Source organism: Antechinus flavipes, chromosome 2, assembly GCF_016432865.1.
Source record: "Antechinus flavipes isolate AdamAnt ecotype Samford, QLD, Australia chromosome 2, AdamAnt_v2, whole genome shotgun sequence".
In the NCBI taxonomy this organism is placed as follows: Eukaryota; Metazoa; Chordata; class Mammalia; order Dasyuromorphia; family Dasyuridae; genus Antechinus; species Antechinus flavipes.
The window spans coordinates 650,574,490-650,600,635 of NC_067399.1; the positions used below are offsets into that span (position 1 = coordinate 650,574,490).

The 26,146-nt window shown below is 37.8% G+C and overlaps 1 protein-coding gene across 4 annotated transcripts in view; it reads right to left on the reverse strand.

Moving 5' to 3' along the window:
- Positions 1-368: 368 nt before the first annotated feature.
- Positions 369-26,146, reverse strand: part of LOC127552033 (cytochrome P450 2C23-like) — a 123,864-nt gene continuing 98,086 nt past the window's right edge. For 2 of the 4 annotated variants that reach the window (XM_051982390.1, XM_051982388.1), the window contains exons 3-10: positions 8,777-8,939; positions 8,314-8,463; positions 7,809-7,969; positions 5,816-5,992; positions 4,680-4,821; positions 2,967-3,154; positions 1,453-1,594; positions 369-962 (exon numbers count right to left, since the gene is read on the reverse strand). In XM_051982390.1, coding sequence (XP_051838350.1) covers positions 781-962; positions 1,453-1,594; positions 2,967-3,154; positions 4,680-4,821; positions 5,816-5,992; positions 7,809-7,969; positions 8,314-8,463; positions 8,777-8,939 — 1,305 coding nt within the window. In that variant the 3' untranslated portion in view covers positions 369-780. Of the gene's footprint in view, positions 963-1,452; positions 1,595-2,966; positions 3,155-4,679; positions 4,822-5,815; positions 5,993-7,808; positions 7,970-8,313; positions 8,464-8,776; positions 8,940-14,651; positions 14,749-15,093; positions 15,168-26,146 lie in introns of those variants that run through there. The other 2 variants (XM_051982389.1, XM_051982391.1) reach the window with 2 other exon arrangements.

The following is a 26,146-nucleotide window of genomic DNA, read 5'->3' on the forward strand; positions in this document are numbered from 1 at the left end:
TACTTTTGTACCTCTGGCTGACTCTTCCTTGAATTGAACAGTGATAGTTCATTGTCTGGGGACTCCCGAAGACCAGGTATAGGTAAGACCCTTTTATCCTTGTGAGGAAAAAGACCGCATCATAAAAAGAACACAACATACAGTTGCACTGATTATCTCCACTGGTCATGAATGGGGAGTCAGTAAGGAACTCTGAGTCCATGTGAAGTGAGTTGTTCAAAGTCACCCAAGTTGTTAACATTAGAGACAGGAAAGGACCCAGGTCCTCTGCTCCAAAAGTTAGGTCTCTTTTCACATTACCATGCTGCTTCTGAAGTCATGAATCCACAAAGTGTGCAAGTGCAGGCACACATTTTCATATCACAGGGTTATTAGCATCACAACCATGTTTATTATATCACAAATTTGCAAAGAAAAGCTGTATGATACAGAATAAGATTATCCTTGAGGTTATTTGAAAAGTACAAACTAATACAGGTTTTGGAAGGATATTTTACAGAACTTCCTCTGAAACCTGACAATGGAATTTGAGGATATGGATTATAGCATGGCTGGAGCATTGGATTACACATGAATGTCTATAAAGCAACACCTATTATGCAATGACATACAAGGTATTCTACTAGCTTCTTTTGTCTTTGGAAATTAAGATCCTTTTTAATCAAAAGGTGAGAAAGTTTCCTTCCTTCAAGGAGATTCATGCAAAAAAAAAATGAGAACTTTGAATCCAGAAGGTGAAGTTGACTGGCTAATTTTTCCAATCAAGTTTGTGTTCTTTTTTTAGCGAGGAAGAAAGCATAGCTCATAAAATCGTGGAAGGTTGGTGAACCCAACCTGCTTGGTCTTCCTGCTGATTTCATTTGGATCTTCAACTGATTTGAGGGTGAAGTTCTGTAGAATTGTGGTAAAGAATAAAAACAACTCCATTCTTGCCAGGCCCTCTCCAAGACAAGACCTTTTTCCTGAAAAGAAATAAAATTACACATAGAAAACTTCATGCGATATCATAGTGTCAGCCAAAGTGAAACAGACTCATTGGGCCTAGACATTTGTGGGGGCAAAGTAAAAGAGAAGGATGTAGGTGGGCAGAAATAGTGAAATCTATTGTTGTGACATATAGTTCAATCATTAACTTTCACTAGGAGCCAAAAGGAATTCCCTCTTCACACCACTCTTCCCAAAGTGAGCCCTTGTGGAGAAAATCATGCAATGGAATCATAGTTCCATAATAAGGAAGGGGATAGGTGAGCAGCCACGATGCTCAGCTCATCTTGCGAGGACTGGCAGAAGAAGCCAGGACATAGGAAGACTAGAAAACAAAGTGAGTCACATGCCATAGTGGGCTGTCCTCAGAAGGACCACTGGGAGGAATCTCAGTGAGAGGAGGGTTAGAGAGGGAACAGGATTCTCCCATTAGAGTGAGAGGTGCAGATATGAAGGGTTTCTTTTTACCAATGGAAAAAGGCATGAAGTAGTCACTTTTTTTGAATTTCCCATTCTCATCCAGGAAGTGTCGGGGATCAAACCGTTCAGGGTTAGGAAACTCTTTGCTGTCAAACAAGATTGGGAAGAGAAGTGGGAAGATTGTTGTGCCCTAAAGGGAAGAAATTAGAGTCAATTATAATCATGGATAGCCTTGCTATGTCAATTCCAAGGACCTTCAGTGGCTCCCTCCTGTCTCTAGTACAAAATTCTTGCATTGTGGTAATTGGGATATCTAGCTATTAAGAATTTGCATAGGTTCTAGTCTATCTTTTCACATTGATATCTCCATTATTGTCTCTATCACACCTTCTTTGGGATTCTAGCCTAAACTGGTCCAACTGCTATTTCCCATCCACAATGCTCCCTCTCTGCTCTTCTTGCCTTTTTAGTAGTTATGGCCCATGGCTAGAAGGCACACTTTCCTCACTTCATCCTTTGAGAATCCTTAGTTTTTCTCACAGATTGACTTTGGGTATCACCAAGGAAACTTTGATAAAGACATTGAACTCTTTATGCTCACTGTCCCCTCAGTTCCATGATCTATGCAGTATGTGTACACCTAATGCCTGGGCAACTCTGGGCAAAATAAGAGAAATGCCCGTGTCCCTGGCAATGATTAAAGAAAGTAGGAACAGATCAGACTTCCTACTGAGGGAGTTTCTTCAACAGAATATCATCCTGTCAATCAAGTCACAACTTGGATGTGAAAAAGAAAATGGATCCTTTGACTGGAACTTTCTGTGCTAAATTATTCTTTCTCCAAGAGAAGTCAAGGTCCTCAATAGTCAAAAACCTTCTAGTCTTGTTTGGTGTCAGCAGAATGTGGCCCAGCAATCCTCACACAGGAGATTCTTTCTGAAGCCTTGAGGATTTGAACCGAATAATGCACTCAGGGGATATATTAAATGTGAAAGTAGTTGAAATGCTCCCTTCTTTCTTTGAGGGAGAATAATTCGGCTGATCCAATGCTACAAAAATAAAAGCTCAGTCTAATTCAAATTCACTCAATCAATGTTTTAAGTAACCCTGAAAAGCAGTTTTTGGGAATTTATATCTAGGATTTAATCTTTATTCCAACATTTTAAATGACCCTAGGCAATTCATCTGACTTGAAACTCAGTGTGCCCACCTGCACAATGGGACAGATAATAATATTTCCCCAATCCACTTCACTGTCTAATAAGAAGAAATGAAAAAAAAAAAGAAAATCATTTTGAGCAATCTTTCCATTATTTTTTCTATATATTTGCTTTCTGTGTTGTTGCTGTGGTGATTGGGAAGCAGGAAGAAACAGTATAACAAATACCTTTTTCTCATTCTTCATTCAGCACTGCATCTAAGTTAGCTATATGTAACAGAAGATTTCCTATGAGATTGTGACAATGGGACTTGATTTTCTCATGTCTAAAATGAGATCACTAAATCAGATTATATTTGAGATGTCTTCCAACACTAGATCCCATTCCCCCATGATTACTGACCTTGGGGATGAAATATTCTTGCAACTGGATGTCCCGAGTCACTGCATGGGACAGGTTGAGAGGTATGATGTTAGCAAATCTTTGCACTTCGTGTACCACAGCATCCATATAGGGCATATCTTGTCTGTCCTTTATGGAAGGAGCTCGATTATGTCCAATCACACGATCAATTTCCTCATGAATTTTTGCTGCAGGAATTAAAACAGGAATAATCACTGGATTCCCAGATCTTCTCAGAATGCCCAACAGAGCTTGTGTGGAGTATCTGCCTGATCATATGATCTGCAATGATTCTCAGAGGGGCTCAGGGTCCTGTTTCTCCTCAGGCTTTAGCAGCAGCAATGGGATAATTCTCTGTGGCTCAGTGGGTAGGAATCAAGAAGAACTATGTTTATATTCCTCTTTATACCTCATCTGTATCCATTCGGCCACATCATTAAGCCTTTCTAGCCTGATTTTCCTCAGGTGAAAAATGAGGATCACAAACTATGTGTCTTCCAAGATTCCCTGTACTTCAAAACCTGTTATTTTATGATTTATACAATGCATATAATAGCTGCCCCTCCCTTAGAGGACATCAGATGAAATAATATGTCAACTGACTTGCAAACCTTACATCCTTTCTATATAATGCCATTTAGTATTCTCAAAGAAAGTAGATATCTTCATTTGAATTTGATAGTGCTGGGGATGACATTATCATTTTGATTTAAACCCTTCACCATATATATATATATATACACACACATATATAAATATATGTTTATAAATATATATATATATATATATATATATATATATATATATATATATATATATATATTTCAGTTCCTGACTCAACATCTAAGCTTCTGGGACATCACTTTTGGCATTTGAAATGCCTCATTTTTACCTATGACCATCCATGCTGGTTGTGCCGTTATCTTTGTATAATAGAGATATTCTATTATGTCTATTATAACATAGTATATGTAATATATATTATAATATAATAGAGACTCTATCTGATTGTTATATAGTTAGTTATCTATCTGTAGATATAGATAAGCGCATAGTTTTTGGGCAAGGTATATATGGGGTTAAGTGACTTACCTAGGGCCATACAGCCACTAAATGTTGAGTATTAGAGGCTGGATTTGAATTCAGTTTCTCTAGACTCCAGGCCAGTGTCCTATTAATTGCAGCATCTACTTTTTCAGTAATCCTATTTCTCATGGAATGAACAAAGGTTCATCAAGATTATGCTTGAGAACCTCCTGTGAAGGAGAACTCATTACCTCAAGGGCAGCTATACAGCTAAATGGGCTTTGGGAGAACTTTCATAGTTTGCAAGTCTTTCCCTAAATGAAGTTTCCATTTGTCAGTTTGTAACTTCTCTCCCTGGTACCTAGTTCTGCTCCCACAAAACCAGCACTGGTAGAATATGTCTTTACAGGAAAAGGGGTTTTTCATTGGTCTTTTTTTGGACATAAGCATAAAGTGCACAGTAGGAACTTTATACATATTAAAGTGAATTTAATTCCGTATGACAGAACTTCACATATTTAAATAACTATGTCTTGGCCAAGTGTTCTATGCTACTGTCTGACCTGTTGCTGCTCTGTGTGGAAGTCATACAAACCCCAAAAGTCAGAAAGTGGGGCTAGCCCCCGAGCAAGGTACAGGGCTGGGACAGTAAGCTGGTCTATAAGCATGGCAGTTCTTGTACTTTACCTTGGACCTCAGGATGCTTCAGAATCAGCAGCAGGCCATATCTTAGAGTGCTGCTGGTTGTCTCTGTTCCAGCAGCAAATAAGTTTACTCCAGTCATTACTAGATTCTCTAAGTCAAATTCAGAGTGGGGCTTATCTTTTTCCTAGAACAGAGGTACCAATGGATGAAATAATGAGAGACAGCAGGGAAAGACTTTAGCAAACAAGAAATATGTGAGTGCATAAGTACTTGTCCTAGGAACCTCCCCCACCTTCATTTTGCCAGTAGAAGGTCACAGACAATGGGGGAATTCTGGGTGAGGTTTAAGACCCTTCAGCTCAGAGGGAACCTGCTGACAAAGTCTGCTTCAGCTCCCCATCTGCCCTGAGGGCTCTCAGCCTTCCTGAGAAACTAATATATACTGGGCACATGGATATTAGGGTATATAAAGGGGGAAGACCTTGGAATAAATGGACTCCATATTTTCACCATCCTCGGGGGGCTTCGGCCTTCTTCACTTCTCCACTAAAACAGTACATTTTGGCACCCCAGCTTGGGGGCTCTAGAAAGCATGTGACAATTGCCAACTCCAATAGACTAGAACTTACCAACACTCTTAGGCTTCTACTCTCCAGCCATAGGTTTGCCCTTTCCAGGGAACCTTCTTTCCCTCAAACAAAATGGCATAATGGATAGAGCACTAAACTTTGAATCAGGAAGAACTGGATTTAAAATTACCCCAGCTAAGAGGCATGCATATATGGCCATGGGAAAGTTCCTTAATTCCTTATATGTAACAGGAAAGAGCTGGATCCTTTTCAGTTCTCTATTTAATATCAATAATGTACAAGGTATGAAAAGGGCCTAATCAAGTAATTCATGCAAAACTTTAATGAACTGGTAAGTGACCCCTCATGCTGATATTTTCACTCCCAAACAGGACAGCATCTTAATAAAACAAGCAGCAGCAGCAGAAATTTCAGATTTTCAAAATGCGAAATTGAGAGAAAATTTTATTGTCAGAGAATACAGAATTTCAAATGTTGTAAGGAAAGTGAATTTCATCCAATCAACCTATGAGTGAACAGAAATTTCCTTTTTACAATTTTCCTTAAGTAGTCACCTAGCTGCACCTTTAAGTTAATTCAGCATCCTACCTGCTGCATTTTGGAGAGGTAGCAGTCAATGAAGTCTTGAGGGTTGGTGGGATCTAGTACTTTTTGATGCTCTTTCACTCTTTGCAAAATGAAATGTTTCAGTTCTTCAACATTTTTAAAAAATGTTTTATGTTTTCCAGGGAGGTACACTCTGAATCCTGGTAAAAAGTTGTAGAGCTATATCGCCCCCCCCCCCCAAACCCAAGCAAACACATATGAGTTTACTGTCATAAAGAGACGACAACTCTATATTTCTAATTATAAACTCTTCTATTCTATTCATTTTTATTTACAAAGAGGGTCTTGTCTTCTCCACATACTGAAAAAAAAAAAAAGAAAAACAAACCCCTTGAAACATGTATACAAAGTCAAGCAAAACAAAGCCCCTCCTTGGCAATAGCCAGAAACATGCACCACATTTTATATTTCGAGTCCATCATTTCTCTGTCAGAAGGAACATAGCAGGTTTCATTTTGGTTCCTCTGGAATCATGGTGAGTTTTTATATCAATTAAAGTACATTAGCCTTGCATGATATTTATCTTCCCATTGTTTTTCTCATTGCACAAATTGGTTCTACTCACTTTTTTGGCAACCATTCATAAAGTCTTCCCATGTGTACAGGTCTACCTTTCATCATTTCTCAAAACATAAAATTCTGTTATAGTCATATCCCAGAATTTATTCAGTTATTTCCAATTAATGAAAAGTCCCTTAGTTTCCAGTACTTTGAAGCCCCCTAAAAAACTCAATTTAATTTTTTTTGCATATAACTTTCAGTTTTACACACTTTCTTCTTCTTCTTTTTTTTTATTTTTTTGGGGGCATACTGGCCAAATCATGGTATTGCTAGTTCATAAGACAGATATGATTTCCAGGTTACCTGAACAATCCAAACACCAACAGTTTTTCAACATGCTAATTTTCCCACAACAATTTTTTTTTGACATTTACTATTATTTAAATACATTTAAATAAATATTTGTGAGGAAAAATTAAGACTTTCCTACTTTTTTGAGACCAATCTATTCACACAATCTTTACAGTAAAATAGCAGTGTGTGTGTGTGTGTGTGTGTGTGTGTGTGTGTGTGTGTTTTGAAAGCATCCATTCAAAAAAGACTTAGTATTGATTTGAAAAAAAGGGGAGAATTTCTACCAGCCATCAGCAAACAAAACATCTTATCCTAACTGGACAGAACAAATTTCAGGATAGTATACAATGAAACTAGGGAAGTCAGAAGTCATTCAGTTTCAGGTGGTAGCAATGTCATTTGCCTGACAGAAAGGAACATGGAGCAAAGACAGAAACCTGGATAGGAGACAATGCTTCTTTGTCATCCAATAATGGGATGCCTCCAGTTATGATTAGTAAAGTATAACGCAGTTAAATTCTAGTAGGACTGGTGATTAAGACTGGGGAGAGGAGCAACTAATTAGAGATTAGAACATGTCAGAGAAGCTCAACACCTGAAGTGAGAGGAATAGGCACCTTTAGTGGGTAGAAGGAAAAGGAATGAAGATCCTTAGTTCTGATTTCAGTGAATGACTGCTTTGATCCTACATGTCCATACATTGTAGAGACTAAGCCATAACACTGATGTAATCTGTAGATGACTTTCTTAAGCTTTGGCCAGCTGTCCTCCCTAATCCTTTAAGAATGGTTTGCAGGCTCTTTGTAAATAACAATTTTACTTGCCCACATCTATGAGCATTATCATACTTGGAATATCCTAAGATCTAATCAGACAGTTCTCTCTATTTCTTAAATATTTGTATGACCTAAAAGTAGTTCACAGAATACTGCGAAAAGAATATCTCATTTCAGAGCCAAAAATATTACATGATATTATTGTCCTTGAGTGCATAATACACAAAGGGTGTGTGTTCCTGTGTGTTGAAGATTTTGCTAAGAGTTGAGAATCTATGGTATATCAGTCCTGTTGCTGAAACTGAGCAAACAGCCACAAAATATGAAGACAGCTCTGGTCTTACCTGTGTCCATCGTGAATTAAGGAGCTGAAAGTTTTCATTTAACAGTTTCATCAGATATAGAAATTTCTCATTATTGTACTTAAATCTATCATGGAAGAGGACAGAACAGATCACATTGCATGGGGCACAGCCAAGGATGAAGGTGGGATCAGTGGACTGACCTAATGTAGTGAAAAGTGAACAAAAGGAAAAAAAAAACACGTTTAACAAAAATATTCCAGTTATGTAGAAATTGGACATTTCTTCTCCCCATGCCATGTTTATTTCCTCCAAGGTTAGAAGATGTTGTTCTCCTCGACAATTTTCTTTACCCTTCTAGAAAACTAGACTAACTTCTGATATTAGAGTATGAGAACAAAGAAGGGAGTTTTCTGGCCCAGCACAGTGCTTGCCTTTTCAGTAGACAGAGGCCAACATTTAGAATGATTGCCAAAGTAAATAGTATATAAGCTGTGGATGGGCAATTGAACTACCCATCCCCGGGAGGAAAGAAAAGAAAACCAACCCTTTGTTTTCCTGAATTCCTCCACGAGACATTGGGCTTCTTCTTGAACTCTTTCTTCAATACTTCTTTTCCCCATTCCAAAGTTCCTTAGGGTCATAAGGGAAAATCTACGCATTTGCTTCCAACTTTCTCCATCATTTAAAACAATTCCTAGACAAAAGAGAAGAAAAGGACATTGGTCATTCTAACACTGAAGGTGGCAGAGAGCACAGTGTGCATAATGGCCATGGGATTTTGGCCTAATTCTTTCATCAAATTTAATTTTATTCACTTGGAACCAAAATGCAATGCTACTGCATTTAGCACAAGTACTACCACGTTTAGGCTTTGTCTTAGGTGTTGAAAATAGACATTAAAACTGAAACCAATAACTAGGCTCAGCATTGAATTATTTGATTCTACTAGATATATTCTGATATACTCTTTTGCATTTCAATCACTCTTTTGAATAAACTAAACTTACCTTTTCTTTTGATTATATCATCAAATATGGGAACACTTCCTCTGTCTACAAAAGCATCTCCTTGATCAATTAGAGCTTCTTTCATAATTTTATATCCATATAGAACCACAATACGCCTACTTCCAAAATGAAGAGTATAGATGGGGCCATATTTTTCAGCCAGCTGTGAAAAGAATGCCAAGAAAGAAGAAACATCAGTTTAAACCGTTAGAGTGTTAGAATTTATCCCCACAATTACCTCCTGATGTTCCATATGCATGTGTACATATGTGTGCCTATACATGCATGGGACAATATGTTGTACATGCATCCAGAGTATAAAAAGACATAAGCTGTGGGACAACAAAGTTGTGTTCCCATTACTTTTAGTTTGCTTTTTGGAAATCCGTGTTATTACATGGCACAGAATTTTTTTTCAGGTAGAGTTTGCTCTATTGATACCTATGTTGGGTAAAAACGTTCTAAAAAGGCCTGTATTTGATTTTGTGTAGTTTTCCCATGGAAGATTTATAGCAAGACATGGCAAAATGCCATCCAAAATGGAGAGGGAATTGCCATCTCCTAACAGCTCCTTTTTATTATTATTGCCTCTCCTCTCCTTTTGAAATATTTGTAGTAATTCTTCAGTCATCAACACTCACTTCCAACAAACCTCTAATGGTCTCAGGTTAGCCAAATTTGGTGGCCTTACCTTAATTCACATTCTTTTACGCCTCTTTACAACATTTTATTCTTTTGACTACCTTCTTTTCTCTTTACTCTCTTCTCTCTGGTTTTCTCTAATCCTTTTCTCTTTGCCTCCCTGTCCCTCTTTCTCTGTCTTTGTCTGTATCCTTTCCCATTCCCTTTCTTTTTCTCATTTCCACTTATCAATATCCTTTGCTGAATTATAGTCCATATTTAACTATACATGCATTAGTTTCCCCCATAGTATTGTTCTGGGCCATCTTCTCTTCTCTTTCTGTATTCTTATGCTTGGTCATCTCATAATTACTATGTCCATAACTCAAAGATCTATACATCTTGGACTAATACCATCCTTGAAGCATAAAATAAAATTCTTTATCCCTACAGTAAAAATCATCCAAATTTCCTTACCTATGGCTAAAATCCCAATATATAAAAATTGGTTTGAGCTCATAATAAACAAACCTCAATAGTTCCCTGTTACCTCTGGGTTCAAATGTAACTTTTTAAAACATTTAACGTCCTTTACAACCCAGCTAATACCCACCTGTCCAGTGTGGACTTCATCTATTTCATGGTTCAGACTAACTGGTACTCTTGATGTTTCTCACACAACACTCTATGCTATAAGGCTTTTGTAGTTATTATGCCTAGGATCCATTTCTTCCTTGCCTCTTAGAATTCCAAATCTTCACAAAGCTTAGTTCAAACGACACTTTCGTTGCAGGTTTTTCCTAGGCTTTTCCCCCATTGCAGAGCCTCCCCCTCCACAGATATTACCTTACATTTATTTTCAACACATTTTTATAAGTTTACTTTGCAAATTGTTTCATTGACCTATTGGCTCATTTCCCCATTCTGTATTCCCACTAGAAGTTTGGGTCCTCAAAGGGGTGGCTGCTAAATCTCTCTAAGTTCTATAAGAAGAGAATGAACCATTGCAGTGAGATATGCAGGCTAATGTGTACTTTTCAACAACTTCAACTCTGGAACCATTTGGAATTTGACCTCATAAAAGGTTTACAAATCACGAGTTAGCAGGTGGAGCTATTGATAAGTTGAGTTGCTCTGAGAAAGTTTCCCTGAATCATTGAAATACCACACTATTGCTAAGCCAGACTGCTCCTCCGCTGCAGGTTGGGGGCACATTTGATCTTCCCTAACACCAGGGGATAAATTTTGGGGAGAACAGGGTGGATAAATTTGTTTGTTCACAGGTCTAAAGATCTAAAGTAAAATCTTTCCTAAAACCCATAATCAAAACATTTTCCCACAAGTGTAGAATCTCATATTTTCATAAATTTGGATGGATTCAGAGAAAGATAATAGAAAGTAGAAATCTTCCATATGACTATCTGATACTAACCTGGAATTAATTATAGGGGAAGTAGAGTGAAAAGGATGAAGTAGGCTATTCCAATTAGAAAACAAATCCCTTTAGCTAAAAAAAGCCTAACCTGACACCTAGTCCTGAAAATGTTAGACTTGTGGCCCTTGCAGAAAAGACCCAGGAGAACAGATAAGGTAAGGTGATGGTTATGGAATGATGACTCACCACGGGGAAAAGTAAAATCATAGCTGAATCAGCATTGTGTTTTTTCCTATGTGAAGGCACTAACAGTGGGACACATTACTGAAAACAGAATTGAAGAGTCAAAACTATATTCTTTTTATGTGGGGAAATTACAATAGAGGCAACTATTATTCAAAAAATGGGGCAGAAAGTAGAGAGAGTCATGAGTAACTCGAACTTTAGGACTAGCTCTGAAGAGAGAAGAAACCTTGGAAGTCGTTTTGTTTCACAGAAGAATGAGCTAGAGCCCAGTGATATAATGGATGGGGCCAAAGCTCCAAAAGTAGCAAAGTACAGAGGACGTCTGATACTAGACCTAGTGTTCCATCCACTGTAGCGCACAACCTTCCTCAGTATTTACACATGTCAGATAAAAAATTCTATCAACATGCAATACTTCCACTTCTTTTGACCTTTTGACTATAAATCCCCATAAGTTTTCTGTAAAATCGGAACCCAGTTAAGAAGGTGATGATCTGAGTTGAACATCTGCTTAATTTTAACATCAATTTAATGGTAAAAGACTCTCATCCAAGCTCTTGAGAAGTATTTCCTTGGAGTTAGCAGGGTCTTTGGTAAGCCTTGTTTGTAGCTTCCTTCCCTAACCTCCTGGATTAGAGAATGACCTCTTGACCTTCTAAAAGAATAAAAATATTAGAAATTTCTATAAGCATCCTAGTATCATTATTGGAATAATGATGGTAGTGTCTACCTCTTGACTCATGGACATGACTTCATGAAGAAGAAAAAGAAGAGGAAGAAGAAGAAGGAGAAGAAGAAGAAGAACAACAACAACAACACACCATAACAACAAGAACATGAACAAGAGAGAAGTCGGAGGAGAAGGAGTAGGACTGAGGAGGATGAAGAGGAGGAGGAAGAGGAGCAGGAGGAGAAGGAAAAGGAGGAGGAGATCTACATTCCCATATACATTTCCAGTGGAGACATATTTGAAGCTCAAACTATGGTTCCAACAACTAACATTGAGGTTCCTCTTTGTTTATATGAGGAAGATACCCCATATTCCATATCCTATGTAATTGTGCAGTTGAAGAGGTATCACTTTCCTAACTTTGTCTAAAGACATAAAGTTAACATGAAATTTTCTGTGCTTGATGAAGATAGGATGCCTCACTATCATCACTGTGTCCCTTCCTCGATGTTTGCCAAATATCTTTTGATGTAAATTTCATTTGCCTTTATTTTACAAAGTATTTTTTCTTTGTTTTTTTTTTTTGTTTTTTTTTTTTTAACATTTAGTTTGGAATGACTTGAAGCTAATGGCTCTATAAGATATCAAGAAGTAATGAAACAAAACTCAAAATTTCCCCCCAAAATGGAGGAAGGAAGAACTAGGAGCTTGGATAATCAAGTATTTGGAGACTTTCCATGACACTTGTCTCTTCCGTTTCTTCTGCTGGAATATCATATCTCTCCTAACTACAAAGACCTTTGTGGGGTCTCTTTTCTCTCTACTCCCTTAGAGATCTCATAAATGCCAAACTCTTTCTAACTAGATGATCTTAGCACCTATGGCCTCTGATTATTTCCAAGCAGAAGACTCCCATGTTTATATAACTAGACTTTGTCATTTTTAAACTCCACATAGCCAATGGCTGAGAAGTGCTCAAAATGGATGTCCTATTCACATTGCAAATAATACATCCATATTCAACTAACTAATTTTCCCACAAAACTACTTCTTTCTCCAAATTTACTCATTTCCCTTGAGAATCCAAGGGGTGGACTGTAATGTCCTGGTTGGTTGTCTGGAGGTCTTTGCACCAGCTTTCGTTTCAGCAGAATAATCACTATGATAATAAACAGGGATAAAGTCCAAAGGCTTTATTATCTCCTTCCCAGTCCTGTGTCCTTGCCTGGGGCCTGGGCTAGCTTTCTGGAGGTCCTCCAATATGTGCCTAGTTTTCTGTGAGGGAGACAGGAGGCCCACCATTGCGGTCTCTGTCTTGAAGTCTGTCTCAGTCTGAAAGCTTGTGCTCCAGCCTCCAGCCACCACAAAGGTGGGAGATGGAATGAATGTCTCTCCTTAGCTCTGAGAGCTTGAGCTCCCACCTCCAGTCCTCTGTCTTCTCCGAGTCTGCCCCAGTCCCTTCTCTGGCTGAATTTGTCCCAGTTTATATGCAGTATCCTGAGTATAAGCCAATCATTATATCATTAGGAAACCATTATTTGTTGTAAGAGTAATTCAATCAGACTGCACTCAAGATCTATTAATCACCATGCTAAACGAGATAACCATTGTCTTATCAATTCCACTGAGTTAACATTTTGTTTTAAGAATCCTTGTTTTAAGTACATTTCTACAGAGTTCTGGTCTATTACAGTGGACTTCTCTTGCATGTAATTCTATTAACCCAGAATTACAGTCATGAATTTCTATTTGACTTAATTCTCACTTACATCTATATACTTATAATAATCTATGGTCAAGTCCAATAAATTTTATCTTCAGGTCCCCCCCATCTATTCCATCTTGCTTCTTCACATACCCCTACCTTGTTTAGACTGCTGTAATAGATTGGTGAGACAGGCATCCGAACTAGTTAAACCAATAAGTCATCCAAGAGAAAGAGAAGATGAAATATGAAAGGAAAGTCAAACCACCATCAAGTTCCTTTGGAAATGCCTATAGTCCACAACTATTACTCAAGAGCCTTTGTGATGGATCTTTTCATATCAATGACTCCTGCCCCAAGGCCACTGAATTTGCTTTCAGCACAGCCCAAACAGCAATCCTCAAAATGAGGAGGAATCATTAGGGAGAAGGGACCCACCTTTCTCACGACCACCACTACCAATTGCTAAAAAACTGACTCCAGCAGGAAGGTAAGTCCAAAATTCCCAAGAGTGGCAGCCCTACCCTTCAGATAACTGTTTGTACTTGCATCCAGTCTTTCACACATTAGTCCTAGAAGGAAAAGCCTCACAACTTCTTCTGTAAGTGATGAAACCTCAGCTACTGAACACTATAAAAGAAAAACAAGGTCTTTGTTGAATGGTTCAATATCAGAAAAGATACGGATTTTATCAGTAGAATTGACTGTAAATGCTCTGAATTACCATGTATTTTGTTAATGTGCCCTAAAGAGCACAAGGTCTTTCCAACTGAAATCATTTACTCTGTTATCTTCCCACTACTGAGCAAACAGTGAGCAATTGATAAATGATATTTTTATCCATTCTTTCATTAACCTCCAAGATCAATCTCTTCCTTCAAGTATTTCACCTCTATAATGAATAATCCACACAACTAACAACGTAGTATTCCCATGGTACAGTTCTGACTACTTCAACTCAAACAGTCTGCACTAATTGGCACTTAAATATCTCCACAGCTGGCTCCACCTTAAGTGTGCAGATTTATTTTATATTCCTCTTCATGCCCAAATTGACCCTGCTAACTATATTATCTCCCAACTCCTTGTCTTTATCCAGACTGTCTCCCATGCCTGGAATTCATTCCCACCCTCTCTTCCAATAAGAATTTGTTACTTCCTTCAAGGTCCAGTACGTGTGCTGAAATTTTGGGGGGGTCCCAGATTGTGAGATTATGAGAAGACAGCTTTCTCTGTCCTCTAATTACATTCCACTTACTTTTTTAATGAATTTATTGTATCCCTCATGGAGAATTCCTCCTTATGTTCATGGAGAACAGAAGCTTCTGGAGGACAGAAACTATTTTCTTTTATGGAGAGATCGTTTTATTCTCTGCTGTCACAGTGCCTGGCATATAGTAGGTACCAAAGAAGTTCTCATTAATAGATTGATTAATTTTTACCTTTATATATGTAGTGTAACTCATTACACATAGTAAATATTGAATTTCTTCTGCTGCTACCAATGTTTTGACAAAACAATCAATTAATGCCTACTATCCTTGTTAATGGAGCTATCTCTCCCAGCCCTTAACTCACCATTCATGAGCTAGGACTCTAAATCTCCATGAGTCCTGATTTAAACATACATTTTGAGGCCTTTGTGTCTCCCTCCACAACCCAATCAGCTGGAATTCAAACCCCCAAGCCAGCACTTTTACCTGTGAGAATGATGCAATCATGTTCTTGAAATCCAATTGCAGGATGTTGCCAAGAAATGGAAGAGGAGTAGGACCTGGTGGGAGCTTTCCCTTTTTGAGTCCCTGGCTCCATTGAGACAAGAAGATCAGCAAAAGAACACAAGCCAGGAGGACAGAAGTGGTGAGTCCCCAAGGATCCATTGCCCTCAGAGATGGTCCTACAGAGATTCTAGCTCAAGTATTAGATTTTTATAATCATTGATAGAAAACAAGGGGTGGCAATGCCCAGCCAATAACTGGATAGTTTTGCAGGCAGATATGGTTAGTTTTCCATTAACCAAGCCAGTAAGAGGTGATTAAGGAAATGTCTACATGTTTGTTGCTTTGGAATCTGTTCCTAATCTGAACCTAGCCCTAAATCACACAGGGACAATTGGGGCAGGGAAGGATTTTGTCTCATCTTTTGGAGGTTCATGGACTATCAGCAATCAAATTTCTGTCAGCCTATGGGGCTTTGTTGAGCTAAGGAAAGAGCAAATATCCAAATTCAGTTTGAGAGGAGGTGGTTAAGGAATCCAGAATCTACAATTCTGCACACTTGATCTCACAGTAGAGGTCAGGTGATATCTTCTTATCTCCTAAAGTACACTGGGCTTAATTGACATGCTTGTTCTTTCCTCACTTTGAAGAACATTCTGTTTGAGAAAGAAAGGGGCAACCAAATAAGTTTTGGCATTCCCTGTCTCCTTTCTATCTCTTTAAGCAGTGACCCTGTAGCCTTAGTGGTCCTGGCCAATATTTATTCCTTTCTTATTCTTCTTCATCAAACCTTTGGTGTCCCCAACATTTTTTCATCCCTCAATGTCTTCTGAGCTTTTAGTCTTCCTGACCCTGATCTTTCAGATTAATATTTTTTCTGGCATCAATCCTTGATAAGACTCTCCCTCTGTCCATCCATGATATATGCTCTCATCTACTAATGATACTTCATGCAGAGGAAGAACCCATCTCTCTCAGACCTCCCTAATCTAGCTTGGTGAAAAAACAGACCTCTGGTTGATTATGACTGTAGGTACTTTTATTCTTTCTAGTCCTCTCACTTGAATTGACATGGAGCCTATTTTTCTATTCATAATAACCTCTGCTTTCATCTCATGTGCCAGACACGGAGCATCACATCAGAATGTATGTCTTGCTCTATGTTTGAATTGCTCTTTAAATTTTCAAAGATAGTTTAGTGTATCATCAATGGTCAGTGGACAGAGAGGTAGGATCTCAGCTAATCACTGTTCAGTTATTGCCCCTTGTCTTCTATTCACACAAAGGCTATTGCCTGGAAAGTTTGTCTACATATGCTATCTTACAAAAGCTTTTTGCTTTTTTTAAACAAAGGAGATTGACATGTTCAGAAAGAAAATAAAAACATAAAGAAATAAGATTTTTACCCAAAGGTTTGCTCGAGCTAACTAAACCGCTCTCAAGGGAACTTGCTATTAAATTCTAGATGTGACCATTTTCTCCTTGGACATGCCATAAATACCACATCATGGTCTGATTTATTTTTTTTATTGCTAGACCTTAAAAGATGACAAAGAAAATGTTACTAGTGCAGATTCAACTTTTTTTTTTAATTTTATTTTATTTAATAATAACTTTGTATTGACAGAATCCATGCCAGGGTAATTTTTTACAACATTATCCCTTGCACTCGCTTATGTTTCGTTTTTTCTCCTCCCTCCCTCCATCCCCCCCCGCCAAGATGGCAAGCAGTCCTATATATGTTAAATATGTTGCAGTATATCCTAGATACAATACATATTTGCAGAACCGAACAGTTCTCCCGCTGCACAGGGAGAATTGGATTCAGAAGGTAAAAATAACTCAGGAAGAAAATCAAAAAGTGCAGATTCAACTTAACAGTGTAACAGATATATATAAATAGATAGAAGATATCTATATCTATATCTATATCTATATATTCCCACTTTTCCTCCCCCCCCCAAGGAAGTTAGCTGTTAACCAATAGATGTCTTGCATTCTGCCTCATTGGATGAATACTTAAAATATAACTGTCTATGCTTCAAAAATGTGAAGCCTTTTCCATTGTTAGAGTCAGTTCCTTCATTGATATAATCACAAAACTCTTGATGGATACAATAATAATATTAATAATAATAAAGTTTGACACTTTCTATTGTCCAGGCTTTTTGCTTAAAAAAAAAAAAAAAAAAAAAAACTTCATGAGTTCTCTCATTTAATGCTCACAGCCACCCATCCAAGTAGGTACTATTATTATCTCAATTTAACAGTTATTGAAACTGAGCCAAATGGTGGTTGAGTAATTAGAGAATAATAGCAGAAATGTCATCCTGGCTCTCCTCCTGTTACATTTCTAATCTTGGTGAGATTCCTTCCTATCCCTAGATCTCATTTTCCTTCCCTGATTACTGACACTGTTGAACTAAAAGATCTTGTTCTCAAATGGTGAAACCCTGTGTCCTGTAATTCTCTCCACCCCCTAATAAACCATCCCCACCCATTTCAATGACCTGGAGATCTGAGCAGAGATCTGAAGGTATTTATACAAGGCCACACCCCCATGAATAGCAGGCAGAGCTGCAATCCTGCCTGAACTCAATTGACTCACTCAAACTGAAATGAACTTCTTTCTTTGTTTATAGAACACACTGACCCTGGTGACATGGCTTTTGAAGTTGCCATGAATTTCTGGGCAAGTTTGAATTTCTTTACAACTTATCTGTGTATCTAATCCAACACAGTTATTATTTAATTCCTTCTAATTGGTTTCACACAATGGAAGATGCATGATGCAAGAACAGAAAAAGCATAAGGTGGATTCTGGAGGGAGCTTTGAATGAACCTTCTGATCATCATTATCACTGTTGTCAGAGTGACACAAATTGATAAATAGTTTGTATCACTGCCATCCCAGAATGCTTCTTTTTGCCTGTGTCAGTTTCCACACTTATAAAATGCTAGCAATAGCATCTGTTGTTGTGGAGAGGAGATGCTATTTGTAAAGCACATCAAAGCTTTATATAACTATCATTATAAATTTTATTTTATTCATTCCTCAATATCTCACTGGAGTGATTTACATGAACTGATTTGAAATGAAATGACAAGAACAAGTGAAATATGTGACACAATAATGGCAATATTCTATAATGATCAATTATAATTGACTTAACTTTTCTCAGCAATACAATGATCCAACACAATTCTAAAAATCTCGTGATGAAAACTATCATCCCCTTCCAGAGAAAAAAATTGATGGTCTATAAATGCAGACCAAAGCATATTTTTAAAACTTTCTTTTTCTTGTTTGGGTTTTTTTGTTTTTTGTTTTTTGTTTTTGTTTTTGTTTTTGATCTACTCTTTCAATCATCACAACACTAAAATGAAAAAGTGCTTTGTACAATTGCACACAGGTATAACTTGTATCAAATTGTTTTCTATCACTGGGTTGGGGAGGAAAGGAAAGTGTAATTCAGGTTTTAAATTGATTTGAAATAAATATCATTTAAAATGATTGGAAAAAATAAAATATCATTCAAAAGTATTTAAATTTTGACATCTGGCCTGCATCTTATAGTTTTATCTCAAGTTTCTTGGGACACAAAAAGACTAATTGATTTGTCAGGGTCTCATGGAAAATATGCATTAAAAGGATGCATAAAACTTGAACCAAGATTTTCCTGACTTCATTATATTGTGCTGCTTCCTGTGTTGCTTCTCTTGTCTGTCTGACCCCTCCTGAGTTTCCTTTTCTGGATCTTCATGTAAATCATACTCCAACCATGATGGTAGAGAATCTTTATATGGAGTTTAAAAAGATGTTATATATATATATATATATATATATATATATATGTAAATATATATATATATATGTACATATATATATATTTACATATATATTTTTTGTTTAAGTCACCAAACTCCTCAATATCTGGGTTTCTGCATTTAAACAAGATGAGTAATATTTATGTAGCTCACCTAATTTATTCTCAAGAGGATTAAGGAAAATGAAGTCTGTAAAGTACTTGGTAAACCATAAAGTGTTAAAGAGAGTTAGAGAATCATAGATCTAGAGGTGGATGGAAGCATGAAAATTATTGAGTCTAGTGGCTTCATTTGAATGATGAGGATATGAAGCCCTAGTTGGGGCAAGTGACTTGACCAAGGTTACCTAAGTAATAATAAGCAAAGCTGGGATTTGAAACCAGATGCCCTGATTTCAAATCTAAGTATCTTCCCAGGATACCAACCCCACCTTATTATGTTCACTGCTGGTTTCATTGGAGCCTTGTAATATTCAAAGGAGATGCAGAATCCAAATGGCATTTTAAACTATAAAGTACTATAATTATAACTTTATATGAGTTTAAAATCTATATAAAGATCTCATATTGATGTAGCTTTTCTCATTATTGCCTCCAAACTGGCCCTCAGCATAGAAATTGAAGTGGAATTCTATCTTCTTCAATACACTCTGTAAAGTTTGATTGTGTAATGCAGCCAGTGCCATTTTATCCCCAAACCAGATTAACCCCTGGAGGACCTCATCAATGAAATGGAATCCTTTTGGCTACTCATGAGCTTGTGTCTCCCTGATAATAATGACCAAAAGGTTCATTGAAAGTGAATTCTGTCTCTCCAGAATTCATATGAATTTCTTGTCCATGCACCAACCATCTTCCATCTTCCATTCGTGTGTGAGAAACTAGTTACCAAGAATTGAATAGTAACAGTGCTGAATTAAGTACGTAGAGAAATTTTAAAGAAATTTGAATCTGCTCAAAAGTCCATGTCAAGTTCGACAGAGTCCATGAGATTTCACCAGGATCCATGTCTACTATAAACCCAGAAAAAAAAAAGTTCATAGTTTGATGTGAGTCCATAGTTCAGGCAGAAATTGTCTACAGGTGCAGAATTCGGGGGTGAACATGTAATGACTGTGTATTTAAAATCAGCCGGAGTCAGGAACTCAGGTTAAGGGGAAAATCTTCAGTCTTTATTGAAGTGAAGAGGTGAAAAAAGATTGTGATAGCAATATGGGCAGCTGCGACAGCAAGCCAGCTAGCAGAGCGAGAGAGGTCTGAGCTCTCCTCCCCTTCTTTTTCACTCCCCTGCCTCCACCCACCAGAATCGTCATTTCCTATACAACACATCAGGACTTGCACAAAGAATGGGCGGGGCCATTCTTTCTCCAAGCTTATATATTAATAGAGTATGGTCCAATTACCTATTTAGCCTCAGGTGCTTGGGACCTCAGTGCATTAACTCAAGCCTCAGCCCATTACATCTCCCACTTTCTTTTGTTTTAGAACACAGGTGATCATGCCATCCCTGACTCCTCAAGGAGGTCAGAGCCCCCAAGGGGAGGTGATCACACTCTCCCTGACTTCTCAGGAAAGGAGGTGAAAGTACCAAAAAGGAGGTGATCACAACCCCCCTGACTTCTCAGGAAGGGAGGTGAAAGCACTAAAAAGGAGATAATCACACCCTCCCTGACATCTCAGGAAGGGAGATGAAAAGCACCAAAGGGAAGTGGGGGTTGCTAGCAGGTTTCTGGGCTGAAGGGTCTTATTATGCACAAACCCATCAGCATGGGAGGTATTACACAAGCACATAGAAACAAAGCAGAGGCTATTAGTGATGACTCTCCCCACAGTCAGTGCAGGCTTGATGTGGTGTAACAAATATGAATTATACACCCAAGTAACGGTAAAACAAACAATATAAATCAACATTGTGTTGTAAAAGATTGCCAGAAGTCCTAGAAGGAGAGTATGTAAACAGCAGTCACACATACACCTTCTTCAGCAGCCAAGAGATAGTCCAAAACCAATCTATTGTCCATTGCTTCACATATCAAGGAATCCAATGATCTCCCCAAGTTTAGAACAGGTAAATGTTTAAGAGCCAACTTCTCAAAAAACATGTATCTCTCACATTTATAAGTGGAACCTGCACTATTAACATTTTCTTCATCACATTTAAAAAAATAAATCAAGCTATGATTTGGGGCATTTGTCAGAAGTCCAGGTATAAACGGTCACTGTTGGAATGAAATGACCATGTCTCTTGAAATGTATTGAGTTGGCTCTAGCATACTTTTGGGCAGGAATCTCATTTCTTTATTTTCTTTCTAAACTTCTCAAAATCTCTTTTGTCCCAACAGAGCAAGAGATTATCGTAGAATAGCCCCTTTAGACACACTTTCTGTAAAAGGACAAGATGGTGATAAGTGAATTTTAATTAGTTGCATAGAATCATTCTTAAATTGATTTCTGTGCGCCGACCATTGAGGACACATTATGTTCATTTGGAATCTTAGAGCTCTATGGGCAAAGATAGGGCAAGGCATAAATTCTAATGAGATGCCCCTGACATGAAAGCAAGTATAAACAAAGAAATGTGTTCCATATCACTGCAAATATGAAGACCAGAAAGAATTACGGTAATTATGATCACAGCCTTGCTCTCAGGTCTCTGGTTATTCTCTTAGCTAGAATGGGGCAGGTAATCCATGCAGGTCTGTGACTGAGATGGATTATTTTTGCTCTGCTTGAGGTGTCCTTAGTATATGAGGGCATCAAGCATGGTCAGAAATTGAGTATAATCAAATATTGATAGTAGCCTGAAAAAGGCACTAATACGAAAGTTCAGAGTTAGGAAGTGTAAACTCATAAAACATTCAGGGATGTAAAAATGATGGGAACACCAAAGTTCTGCACCAGAAGAATTTGAAAGGGATAGATATTGGGGATGGCACTTAAAACCAGTAGACCCCTATTTAAGGAGACAGAAAGAACACAGGGCATGTCAGTGTCTATTTTATTGCCCCATTCTATCTCAAGAATGCTCTTCAAGGTGGAAAAAGAACAAGGAGAGCTAAGAAATCCATTAAACCATGTAGCTTAGGAGATAAGAAGATGGTAGTGAACTTCTTTTCCTGACATTCTTGTCTTTTTGAAATCAAGTATTCAAAAGCAAGAAACTCCCACCAGGTGCAACTGCTATTCCTTTTCTTGGCAACATTTTGTAATTGGATTGGAAGAACATGACTGCATTCTTTTCACAAGGAAAGGGGCTGCATTTGGCATTTGGTTCCTAGCTGTGAGGTTATAAGGAAAGACACAAAGGTTTCAAACTCAATCAGAACTCAAAGTGATTTAGAGTACTAAGTCATAGATGGGATTTAAGGGTTCTCTGAGGGATATCTTCATTAGCAATGACATCAGGAGCACTTTGATTGTTTTGTCAAACCTTTAGTAGCAGCAGAAGAAATTCAACAACATGACTAAATAGGAACTATGTGTAATACATCATACTCAGCTCTGCCCCAGAGAGCTGGGGATCTAAAAAGAAAAATGAATCATTCAATTAATGAAACCTATTTTAATAGCTATTATGTGACAGCCATTGTTCCAGGCATGAGAGAAACCTATGGGGAATAAAACAAATTTTCCTTGAAAGGTAATATTTCCTGTCCTCCAGGAGCTTATGTTCCATCAGAGAGATACAATCATAGGCACTCAAGTGGAAAGTAATTAAAGGAGAGAGAAAGCACTTGTAATTATTGGACTCCAAAGAAGTTACAAGGAGGAGAGACACCTGAGCTAGATATCTTTACACTGATAGATACCAATGAAGCACAATCTACTTGAGAAAAAATACTGTTTTATAATGCTAGGAATTCCCAAAAAGAAACCTAAAAGGAATAAAATAGTACTTTGCTGTCCAACAACTTATGCTTTCATTTCCTGCACATTCTGTTATGAACACATAGATATACACATGTAAATATGCATATGGTATATTAAGAAAAAGTTGTGGGGATAAATTCCAATTTTCTGAAGTTTCACATTGAATTTCATCCTATTTATTGATATTCTTTTCACAGCTGACTAAAAATTATGGCCCCATCTCTACTCTTTAAATGGGAACTCAGCAGACTGGGATAGTCTATGGGTATGATATCCTCAAGGAAGCTCTAGTTGATTAAGGAGATGTTTTTATACAAAGAAGAGATGGACCAATAGTTGAAGATTTAGTGGTTTGGGGCAAATATGGATTGTCTTCTGGTACCTGGAATGCCTCCACCTCCCCATCAGTGCATGACACTTCAATACTTTGCCAATTTATAATTTCTCTGAAGTCTTTCATGCACCATGAGGAGTCTTCTTCATTTAGGAGAGATGTCACATTCACTGTTCATATGGTTTTCCTCATCTGGTTAGTCTGTATCAGTTCAAATTTTTCTCAGCTTTGCCATTCCAGAATTCAATTTGACACATTATTTTTAAGTTGTTTGGAGGGGCACATTGAAGTGTTCATTGGGGAACGCTGCCTCTACTCCACGTCACCATTGTAACCTCCCTCATACACATCCCTTTCTCTCCTCTGACATTCCCATCATGCAGAGGCAGTCCTTCAGCACTTCATACCTGGAAAATTGCATGTAGATTGCTGTTGGGTCTGCCTGCCTTAACTCTCTCCCCTCTTCAATCCATCCTTCACTCAATGGGAGAGATTTTCCTAAAATAATTCTCCTAAAATGTTGGTCTGATCAGGTCTCTCTTTCTCTGTCTCTGTCTCTGTCTCTGTCTCTGTCTCTGTCTCTCTGTCTCTGTCTCTCTCTGTCTCTCTCTCTTTCTCTCTCTGTGTCTCTGTCTCTGTCTCTGTCGCTCTCTCTCTTTTTGTGTGTCTCTCTAATCTCTCCCCTCTCTCTACATACATACATACACACACACATACACACACACACACTTATACCATTCAATTAATTTCAGTGGCTTCCTATGACCTCTGTGATTAAATACAGTCTAATAGCTTTGCCATTCAAAGCCCATCAAAATCTAGTTTCTCTCGACTTTCTGTTCTTCTTATACCATACTCCCTAAACACATAGGGATCAAGATTTTGATCCAGTGACACTGGTTTTCTGGATATTCAACAAAGATGCAACAATCTCAGCTCCAGGCAACTTTCCTGGCTATACCACAATGTTCTCCTTTCTCATTTCCATCTCTTGTCTTTTTTCTTCCTTGAGGTCCTAGCTAAAATCCTATCTGCTACAGAAAACTTTTTCAAATTTCTCTTATCTCTAGGGATTTCCCTATGACAATTTTTTCCTATTTATACTAAAGATAGGCTGAGTGTGTGTTTGTGTATGTGTGTGTTTGTAAGTTCTTTCAGGGTAGACAAGAATTGTTTTTTGTTTACTTTTGTATCATCAGAACTTAGCAGAGTATCTGGCACATACTGGGTGCTTAACAAATGTTTATTGACTGAATGACTGAGTATAGACAGGGGAATGAAAAATGAGAAGACTGGGAAATAGAGGAAATAGAGGAAAAGGTGAGGAAATGATGTCTCTTAAAAGTCAAACAGAACATTTTATATTTGAATTGGCGTTCTTTATACACATGATCAGACGTGGAATTTAGGAAATCTATTTGTCAATGGGACTTGGAAACATGGATTGAAGTGGGGAGAAGATAAGTCAGGGTGACCAATTAGAAAGCTATTGTATGATGAGAGACGTGAGCTAACAAAAGCCTAAAGCAGAGTGGTAGCTGGGTGAGTAGAGAGAAGATGTGTATAAAAATGTCACGAAAATTGAAACAATTGGCTATTGGAGATTAGTAGGGGAGTAGAGTGAGGATGATCCTGGGATTGCAAGTCTAGGTATCTAAAAAGATGGTGCTGATCTCGACATTAATAGGGAAGTTCAGGATGGAAGGTTTGGGGAGAAAAATGTGTCACTTATGGACATGTTAAATTTGAAATGTCTATAGGACATCCAGATTGAAATATATTCAGTAAGTAGTTGTTATTGTGAAACTGTCCTCAACCAAATCCACAGACACCCTGAATTTTATGCAAGGGCTTCTTCCTTGGTCCTTGAGCCATGGAAGTATATGGAGAAAAAAGAAGAAGGCTTGTAACAGAATTTTGGGAGGTACCCATGGTTGGTAGGGATAACCTGGATGAAGATCCAGCAAAGGAAACTGAAAAGGAGCCAGGCAGCAAAATGTAATGGAATCACAGCTGGCCTACGTCATGAGAGACCCCTCTATGTGACACCAGAGAAGTCACTTAACTTCTTAGCAGCCCAAATAATATGGTCTAAAACTATAAGATCCAGAATAGATGTCAATGTTTAGGAAAATTTTAATCACTTTTTATTATTCTCCACATTATAAAAAGAGCTAATATTTCATTGTCATGTGAATTTCAATATTTAGATTAGTGATCTTTTGGAACTTAAAGTGTTTGATGCAAATTCTGGGTAACTTACACTGGGGAGGAGAGGATCTTACCCTCTTGTTTTCTCAGCAATTTTGTGCTGAACATAAGAGAAGTCTTAAAAAGAGGAAAGAGGATTGGTGAATTGAACATTAGGCAAGTTACATGTTCTAAAATATCTTCACTTTCCCAACAGTCACTTGTTTTATCCTGGCCATTACTTGGGAACGATCACAGCTCTAGAGAAAGATTGCTTCGTGGGAGTATTGGGAAAGGTGACCCCACAGAATGACTTACAAGTGGTAACAATCTCAGCTTTTAGAATGACTGTAGCTTTTTGATGTGATAGTCATGAATAGAGTAGCATTGTTGTGTAGCTAACATTAGCCAGAGAGGGCTTTATTTCAAGACTCCAACTTAGAGAGAGTGAGAACATTTGTATTCTTTCAGCAAATGGAAGTAATGGATCTTAGACATTAGTTCTCAAAAGCAAATGACTAATTGGGCAGCTAGGAGCTGCCATCTGTTTCTTGACAAAATGACTCCAGCACTTTGGAGCTCCTTTCAGGTTTGATCTCTATCTCTTGCCTACTCCAGTGATGTCTTTTGCAGTTTCCCAAGGACTCTGTCTTCTCATTAAAAATGCAATTTCCTGGCCAATTCAAAGTGTCGTTGAAGAACTTGACACTTCTGTCTCATATCAGATTTGTGAATGATAGTTCTGAGTATTTCTCTGACATAACTAACACAGCTAAAGTAGTATTTTCATGGCTACTGCTCCCACTCATCTCCC